The sequence below is a fragment of the Pteropus alecto genome, unplaced genomic scaffold, assembly GCF_000325575.1.
Source record: "Pteropus alecto unplaced genomic scaffold, ASM32557v1 scaffold92, whole genome shotgun sequence".
Taxonomy (NCBI): domain Eukaryota; kingdom Metazoa; phylum Chordata; class Mammalia; order Chiroptera; family Pteropodidae; genus Pteropus; species Pteropus alecto.
This window is the reverse complement of record NW_006432447.1, coordinates 8,185,866-8,195,600: the sequence shown is the minus strand read 5'-3', so window position 1 is coordinate 8,195,600 and position 9,735 is coordinate 8,185,866. Positions and strand designations below refer to the sequence as shown.

At 38.0% G+C, this 9,735-nt stretch overlaps 1 protein-coding gene across 2 annotated transcripts in view; it reads left to right on the top strand.

Annotated features, from left to right (window-relative positions):
- The first annotated feature begins 333 nt into the window (after positions 1–333).
- Positions 334–9,735, top strand: part of ACPP (acid phosphatase, prostate) — a 41,367-nt gene continuing 31,965 nt past the window's right edge. Inside the window, exon 1 of one of the 2 annotated variants that reach the window (XM_006907246.3) lies at positions 334–537. In XM_006907246.3, coding sequence (XP_006907308.2) covers positions 418–537 — 120 coding nt within the window. In that variant the 5' untranslated portion in view covers positions 334–417. The remainder of the gene's footprint in view (positions 538–9,735) is intronic. The other variant, XM_025043651.1, reaches the window with a different exon arrangement.

Below are 9,735 nucleotides of genomic sequence, written 5' to 3'. Positions count from 1 at the left end.
AGATTAGGAATCGCTGGCCTAAAGTTTCCATAATCAGGGTAGATCTTTCTCCCAAATGACAGCCAAAAAACAAACACCGTATCACAACCCCATCTAAAGAAAAGATAAAAGGTAAACTACAAAAGAAATGTCTACGAAAATGCTCTGTGACCTTGAGCAACAGCTCTCTCCTTTCTGGGCCTCAATGTTCTCACTTAAATCCAGGAAACTGTGATCTCTAGCACCCAGCCCCAAATTTATTTGACCAGACACATGCCAAACCTAGTCCCAAACTACCTGGAGATTTTACTGTTTATGAATCTGGCTCCTCCCAGCTCCTCCTCCTCTTTTAATCCTTAATTAAATAGCTTCCCCTCTAATGGCTTTAGCACAGGAAGTAGCACCTCCTAACTCCTGCCAGAAACAGCTCTCCCCAGCATGAGAGCTGCCCAGCTCCTCTCGGCCAGGACAGCAAGCCTTCGCCTTAGCTTCTTGCTTCTGCTTTCCTTCTGGCTAGACCGAAGTGTGGTAGCTAAGGAGCTGAAGTTTGTGACATTGGTGAGTAGACTTTTCTCATTGCTTTTCTCTTAAAGCTGTGACCATCAGGATCTGAAAACCAAGTATCTGGTTTCATTTTACCCTTATGTTGTCTCCCAGAGACCAAACTCAGAAAGTGAATAATCAAGTTTTGCAAGGTCCTCATGATGAAGTTATAACGTGTCCTGACAAAGAGGTGTTTGGTTTGGTTATTTTTGCCTTTGCCAGTGTTATTTATTTATCTACTTGTTTTACAACTGCCTTGAATGCAGATTCCTCTCCATAGCCACATTGGACAAGGAGAAGCCTCAGTTGGCGCTGTTTAGCACCAAAAGCTAAACTAGCTTCATTCAGTTTAATAATTACTTGTTTGAAAACTAAAAAACAGTCATTTTGTTTTTCAGGAATGTATTTGTAAATGGTGTTTGAGCATAAAAGTGAAACTAAACTCAAGAGTTCTAGAATGACTTCCTGATACACAGAGTTGATTGACCATTAAAATCATGTTTTTCTTCACCCATGATATGTGTGACAACTTATGGAAAAAAGGGGGGCTGCCTAATGCATGATGTCAGGGAAAGAAAATACATTGTTGACATTGTTTTAAAAATAGATAGAGAAATTGTAGAGTAAGGGGGATTTAACCACTTAATGTATGAGTTCTGGAATTAATCCCTCTATAACTCTTGATTTCTGTCTGTGTCTTTGATTTTCTCTTCATCACTATTTCTTTTTATTTTCTGTTTCAATTTCTGTCTCTCTTTGCCTCTGATGCTCTCCTTGTCTTTCACAGGTTCTCTCCATCGCTCTGCCTCATATTTTTTTTTTTATTTGATCATGAAAGTACGCTGATAAATAAGTAAAGTTTCTTTCTGTAAGAATACTCAAATTTTATTTTTATAATTGAAGGGAGGTCAACTTTTACTTAAAAATTAAACATGAAGTTTCTATTTACTCAGCTTAATGTAGTCAGAACTCCTTTCTCTTCTGTAGAAAAATTTCATAACCATGTATTTATGCAAATCAAGATTCTTTGTCCAAAAAATCTTTACTAGGTCATAAATCAACAATGAAAGAGAGAGAAAAGAGAAACATATAGCATCAATTTATTTACAAATGATCTACCAGCTGTCAGGCTTCTGTGCTGAAAAAGCTGTATAATATTGTGTACCATTCATGGGAAGTTAGACTTTAGTCATATAGGGAAATCCATGTGAGTTAAGACTTTCAGTTTTATTCATGGATTCCTTGCCAACATGTGCATTAAGCAAGTGTGGGGACTCTGCACAAATTGCATCGCCAACACTGTAAACCTGTGACAAGCTGGTTGAGTAGTCCAGGCTAACTTCTCTTGGCTACCAAACTCTTGTGGGTTTCTTTTCTTCCTCTCTACTCTTGATAACTTCTGGTTAGGGAATCCAAGTTAATTCTTCTCTAAGGCAAGCAGGTAGTTTCCTTGTGTTTCCTCTGTGATCCAAATAATAATAATAATAATAACATTTAATAATAATAATAATAAATCTTCCCTAGTTCTGAAAAGCTGTTCCTGTCGGAAAGAACAGGAAACTGCCCTTGAGTTTTGTTTTTTTCTCATGAACAGAGTCACCACATGATTTTTTAAAACAGGTTCACCAAAATATGCCTTGTGAAATGTTAGTTTGACAAGTTGTTAACAGGCATTGTCTGGTTAAAAAAAAATGGGTTTCAATAGTCAGATCAACTTTAGGAACAGAATGTGGTTACACTGTGTTTAAATATGTAGTAAATGCAAGACTCCTTAGAGTCTTTAATATTCTAATATTTTCTGTGTCTTTCAAGTAAACTTTCAAGTATTTCCTAAATTTTGACTATAGAATCCACCTCCTCTTTTTTCCGAAGTGTCCATAGAAAACCCTTAGAGAATCGTTATTTTTAAATTTATAGAGAGAGAATAATAGATACGGTGAATCACAATGCACTCATTAATCAGCTTAAATAATTATCACTCATGGTGCATCTTCTTTCATTTGTATGCCACACACGCCTACAGGGCTTTTTAAAGGTAATCCCATACATAATTGTTTTATATGTAGATAGGGAAATGCCATTTGAAAGTATTCTCTCTCCCCTAAGCAAGGGAAAAATCACAAGTTTAGGGGATCTGAGGAAGAAAGAAAAATTCCTTCTCATCCACCTAGGTTCTATAAAGAAAGGGTTGTCACAAAGTATAAGTTCTTCTCATTCTTCTTGATTTACCTTGCAAAGTTCTTACTCAAGTCACAGAATATCCTTGATGAAAACAGCCTCTGAGTCTTAAGCACATCACCTCACCACTGAGATGGGCAACTTCCATATTGTGGTAAGGCAAATGCAAATGATGCTAGCCATCGCCCTTTGCCAGGGACAGCAGACCTTCAGGGTTCTGTCTCGCCTCTCCTGGAAAGTAAAAAATTGGCAAGTTCCTCCTCAGGCTGGGAGTCCAATATTGTTATAAATTTGCTAATGCTATGTGCTAAAATAGAAGTCGAAAGCTAAACCTCGGAAAACATTAAACTTTCATTAATGCAAGTTCCAGCATCATTAATCAGGTATATGGAACCACAGACAGGTCACTCAATCCAGCTGAGTCTCAAGTTCCCCAAATGTAAAGTTGAGGATAATGACCGTAACTATGCTTTCTACTTCACAGAGTTGTCTTTAGGTTCAAATGGCATGATACACACGTGAATGTGAGAACCAGGATACAAATGGAAGGTGCTGCTAGAAGCTATCGGTCCAAAGCAGAAACTTTCCAACTTTTTGGATAAAATCTGTTGATCTTTAATTATTCTTTTTTCAAAAATCATGGTAAAATACAGAGAGCATAAAGTTTTCCATCTCAACCCTCCCAAAGCGTATAGTTCAGTGGCATTAGGTGTATTCCATTGTTGTGCTACCATTAAAACCAACCAACTCCAGAACTCTTGTCATTTTGCAAAACTGGAACTTCATATCCATTAAACAGCAACTCCCATTCCTCTCTCCCTTCAGCCCCTGGAAACTACCATTCTGCTTTCTGATTATGAATTTGACTACGAATTTGACTACTCTCCATATCTCATATAAGTGGAATCATACAGGATTTGTCCTTTTGTTACTGACTTATTGTACTTAGCATAAGTACATGGAACTTTAAAGTACTAGATAACCCTTTATTATTACTTTTGAGCTTATAAACAATACAATATGAATTTTATTATTTTCGAGTTCATAAAATTAATAAATAAACTTAATGGTTAAGCACACACATAACTTAAAAGGAGCATATGAGAGAACATAACGTATTAGATAGTTATCTATACTAGAACCTCAGACTGTTTAACTAATTTGTATTCAAGGCTTCCCCATGTACGAATGCTAACTTATTTTCTCTTGCGGGGTGACACACCTAAAGTATGGCTGGAGGAGAGAAAGAGCTGGAGGGGAGAATGGAGAGAGGATACTACCACAACTCAGGAAAGGCACAGTGAAGACCCAAGTTGGATCAGAAAGCCATAAAATTAGAAAATAAAGGATGAATTTCTTTTAAAAGTTGTGAAGGCAGAATCCTGTGGGCTGAATGTGAGTACTAAAGAAGAAAAAGAAAACAAATGACCCTGAGTTTTCTAATTTTGGTTGCTGAAAAGATGATGATGCCATAGAGACAGTATACATAAAAGGCTTTAAACATCTGAAATTCTTGAAAAGGAATATGAGCTATAAACAATAAAGAAATTTATAATATTGTGTTCTACACAATACACTATAGCACAGCGGTTAATCCTCCTGGGCTTGAGTGCCAGCTCAATTCTTTACTAAGTGACTTTGCATGAGTAATTTAACCTATTTGTGCTTCAATTTTATCATCAGTAAAATGGGGATAATAGTACTTTGTGGAGTTGTTGTGAGGCTTAATTGAGTTCATATACAGACGTAATTCTAAGCCTATCTGGTAAATGCCTAAAACATTGTAATTAATATTAATACATGTATACCACACAGTTATCTCGTGTGCGTTTTTTATAATGTTCACATAACCAGTTAATTAAAATGCCAAGGTTTTTTTTCCGTTTATTCTTTTTACTCTCAAAAGGATGAAATATTTACATGTTTTTTTTTCCCATCAACTTTGGTTCATTTTCTTCCCAGTTTTGGGCCCCTAGCCTAATAAAAACTAGAAAAATATATACAGTTAAAATGTTACTCAAGAGTTAAATAGAATTTATTCGAACCATGGTTTGACTTACGGATCTATTAACTTACTGGTCCTTTCCTTAATAACTTTTGGCTAGAATAGACTACTGACTGCCTTTTAATTTCCTCAGCTTCACTGTTCATGTTTGAACTATACCTTTGAACACAGTCAGGAACTTCTCGGGGCCTGTAAACCATTTTTTCACTTCTATTAAAGAATTTCAGTTACAGCTACCATATTGTGAGCATCCACTAGATGCCAGGCTCTTTATATTTGTATTTTGAATCCCCAAAATGACCTGGGAAAGTATATAATTTTATCTTGGTATTACATAAGAGTAATAAAATAGGAGCTGAAACTTACCTATGGAGTACTGGGTGCTTGGGACTCAAGATGTAACTGTTGGGTGGCCCATCTACAACCTGTGAGCTGGCTTACAAAAGATGTACCCAATAAAATTCTCTACTAGAAAACAAAAGGCAGGGTTCCCTCCAATGTCTCTCCTTTGCTCTGTCGTTCCCTAATCACGGGCCAAGGAGCAGCAAAGCCATCTGTAGAGACCTGCATGTTCTTCAAAGGCATTTTCTGGACAGAGCACTGTGTACTGAGTGTTGGTGCTGGGCCAAGTAGGAGATCAGTCCAGTTTGCTGATGCAAGCTTCTCCCCAGTTTTATGCTAATACATTTTGCAAATTTTCAAAGTGGTAAACTGATCAGGGAAATTAGATTTGGCTCAAGACGTTTCAACTAGCCAAGTCAGAGAAATAAAAGTGGAGAAGAGATGATTTAGAGTTGATAGAAATATTTCTTGAAGGAGAGGAATATGTTTCTCTTTGCTCAACAAGTAGTACTCATTTACCTATATGCTACAAGCCATTGCCAGCAGGAAGGGAAGTATAGGGAGTAGCTAAGGTATATGCCTGAATAATAACAACAACAAAATTAATAGTAACAAATATAATAGCAAACCTCATATACAGAGTGCATCCTCTATGTTCAGTTCTATGGCGCTAGGTTTGCATATATTACACATTTAATTCTCGTGATTCTCCTGCATGGGAATTAATGATTTTCTCATTTTACGAAGAGGGAAATCGAGGCATGTAGAAGTTTTACTTAAACTATTTTCCCAAGGTCATCCAATTAATTAGGTGTTGACAAAGCAGGGCTTTGAACCCAGGTCTAACCAACTCAAAAACCAGAGTGTTTTCCAAGATATGTCGCAGCTTCCACATAATGTAACACACAGTTTCACCCTCCCCCTCTCCTGCAGGCTTCTGTGTTCTTCCTGGATAAAAATCTCTTTAGAGTGGCCTGCCTTACTGCCTCCCTCGTGGGGTATGGGAAATGGAACAGGATCAATCATGGGGGTAGCAAACTATGGGTGTTTTTTCGGTATCTCCTCAACTGCTTTTTTTTTCCTTTTTTTTTTAAAGTTGGATTTTTTTACAGTTCTGTTTCACTCTGATCCTTTTATAGCCCGTCCGCCTTCCTTCATACCCCTGAAGTAAGGTACATATACTTGGCTCATTTATTTCTGCCCATATTCTTTCACTTTTTAATTCTTTTTACCAATGAACCTATTCCTCAATTCCTAGAAGAAGAAAATAAAAGGCTTTTATTCAACACAAGGTTTGTGCATCAAGAAATTTCACAACTTGGAGTACACCCTAATGGAATAGGGTGTAGGGAGTAATGCCAATAGCCATGATCCCTTTGAAGATTTCCAGAATCATCCCAAAGTTTTGTGATGTATCTCGAATTCCAAACCTGAAAGGAAAACACGATGGTTTATTAGACTCCAATCTAGACCAGAGACAGACTCACTGTTCCAGAAGCAAAGGCACGTATAGAGGGCATCAAGGGGAAAGACAAGAGAATGAAAGGAAACGGGGTGGGAGGGTGGCAGGGGAAAGAAGCACACACGGTATACCTTGATGATAGGTAAGCATGACAATCAAAAGCCCTTATGTAATGAGATTAGAACATCACCATGTACCTGGAGGAACTAGACCCAATCCAAGATTCATTCATTCATTAAAACAAGCTGTGTGTGTGTGTGTGTGTGTGTGTGTGTGTGATGTGTGTACTTTCTGTGTGCTGGCACTGTTTTGGGGACATAATATATTGAATGTAACATCAGGAGGGTAAGCACATTTAACAAGAATATAAGGTGAGAACATCGTGGTGGCCAGGGCCAAATCGGGTAGGATCTTGTGAGCCATTGTAAGGATTTTGAATTTTATACAAAGAGAGATAGGAAATAATATAATGTCTGAGAGTGAGCGATTATAAATGAAACAAGACTAGCCACACATGAGTTGATAACTATTGGAGCAAGTGGTGGACTCATAGGGAAGGGCTCATTATAAAAATCTCTACTTTTATATATCTTTACAGTTTTCTGCAAAATAAAGTTTGATAGAATGAGAGACATGAGAAGGTTCTAAGCAATCAAATGATATATTCTGACTGACATTTTTTGAAAAAACACTGACCGCTGCACGGAGAGAGGGACTGGACATGGTGTCCCCCGGTGTATCCATCAGAGTTAGCAGACGCAGTGGAGCAGGATCATTCATGGGGGCAGCAAACCATGTATTTTTTTTTAATGTCTTAACTGCTTTTTTTTAGTTAGATTTTATTTTGTTTCAATTACAGTTGAAATCAATATTATTTTATATTAGTTTTAGGTGTTATAGCATAGTGGTTAGACATTTATATAATTTACGAAATGATCCTTCCCCCAATAAGTCTAGTACCTACCTGGCAACATACATGGTTATTATAATATTATTGATTATATTCCCTATGCTGCACTTTACAGCCCCATGGCAAACCATGGTTCTTTAAAAAAAAAAAAAGTTACCTGTAACTTAAAAGGGTGAAGTGAATGTGATATGGTGGGGAAAACACTGGGCTGGCAATCAGGAGAATTAGATCTGGACAGCTTACTCCATCTCTTTGAACCTCTGTTTCCTTATTTGTTCAGTGTAGCACTAGTGCAACCTGTCCTCACAGTGGGGTTGTAAGAATTAAAATAGGTAGCAGGAGAAAGGATTGTACAAAACCATGGAGGGTTGCACTAACATAACGGGTTGTTATTATCTTGGATGCCTTCTTATTGTAATTATCACTAGTACTGCAGATAGTCGTATTGCTAATAATATATTTTTAGGTTTCCAAAGGATTTCTTAGAGTTCGATTGCTGGACTGAGAACAGAGGTTATAAATTTGGCAGAGCAGCAGTTAAGAAGATTGCTCTCCTGCAGACTTAGAAGAGCACCTAAGCACGGTCAAGGGCTCCAGTTGAATTGATGAAACTCCGGAAGTCCAAGAATGCCACCTGCGTGCGCACACACACACACACACACCCACGCACTTACACACACACTTTGATTTTTAGCAGCAGAGGTGGGGGTTGATTTATTAAGTGTTTCTGTAGGACACTCATTTTAAAGAGTTTGCAGCATGTTTAAGCCACTACCTCAGAAACCCTTCAAACCTACTGCACTATAGGGAAATACAATTATTTCTGACCTGTAAGAACAGAATAAGAAAGCTTGCCCACGTCTCATGATTATGTTCCAGTGCTCTGCTCTTTAAAACACACTTCTCTAGGGGGATCACACTTGTTTTTTCTCCACAGGCCATACTGTCATTTAGTTGCACAATCTCAGTTATATTTTTTAAATAATGTTCGGGATTGTTTCTTACAACAAGGTTTTGGTTTCTTCTGATGCAACACCCTTCCTTACACACACACATAGCTTCCAATTTTAAAGGAAAAGAGTAAAGTTTATAAAGAAGCCCCAGATTTCAGATTGTGCACATTTATCTACCTGATGGGACGCTGAGGGGTGTGTTTGACCATAGAGAAATGAGCCCGTTATATGAGGTTAAGATTGCTGGCATTGGAGACTCACACACAGCCTGTGTTAGGGTCTCTGCTCTGGCACTTAACATGTTGTGTGACCTTAGGCAGGTTGCTTAACTAATAGTTCCCTTGTTTGTAAGATGAAGATAATAACTGCTTTGTAGAATTGATGAGAGGGTTAAATGCATAAGGAGCACTTAGCACGGTTTCTAGGACAAAGCAAGAGTTCAAAAAATGCTGAGGAATTATTGTTGTGTTTATAGGCTGGAGGAAGCATTGTAAATTATTTCACTCTAGTCAGTGTCTCTCATCTGACTTCTCTTTGACTAACTCAGTGGCTCCCAACTGTGAGTGATTTTGTCCCCAGGGGACATTTAGCAATGTCTGGAGACCTTTTTGGTTGTCACAATTGGGAAATGCTACTGGCATCTTGTGGGAAAAAGCCAGGGATCCTACAATGCACAGAACAGCCCCTCAAAAAGAATTATCCAACCCAAATGTCAACTACGTACCAAGGTTGAGAAACCCTGGAAACTAAATAACATGGGGTTGATAATCTACTGAAACTATGTGACATCTTTACTCAGATCTGGGAAAGTATTTTGCACACACTATTTGGAATCTAAAAGCCTGTGTTTCAATTGTGGAAAGAGAAGCGCTAATGGTTAACCTTGATAATCTCTGGTCATGACCAAGGCACCCCTAGTGACTAGGTGCTCATCAGAGAATATGCAGCCTTTCTTCCTGCCATGAGTGGAACATTCATGACAGTAATTCCTTATTTGACCAAAAGATCCACTCCACCATTAGCCCTCTGTTTGCTGTAGCCTGTTCTACTGAGATTTTAGTTTCTCACCAGTTTAGGGGGCCAAAGATCAATTTTCTTCAGACACCAGAGACACAACCCTGGTCTTGGAAGCCTCCCTCACTGTCCTGGAATTCTATCTCAAAGATGACTAAAGTTTGAGACTGCTCCTTAATCTGTGTATACTGAACTGTTTTACAGAATTTCAAAGGAGCAGCCTTCTGGTAGTATATCTGGTAGCAGAATTTCAATGGAGCATCTTGGCTGGTTGTATAAGTGGAAAATGCAGGAAATCTCAGATAATGCAATTAAATCTGTTTGATGACATCAGTTTAGATTTCATTTT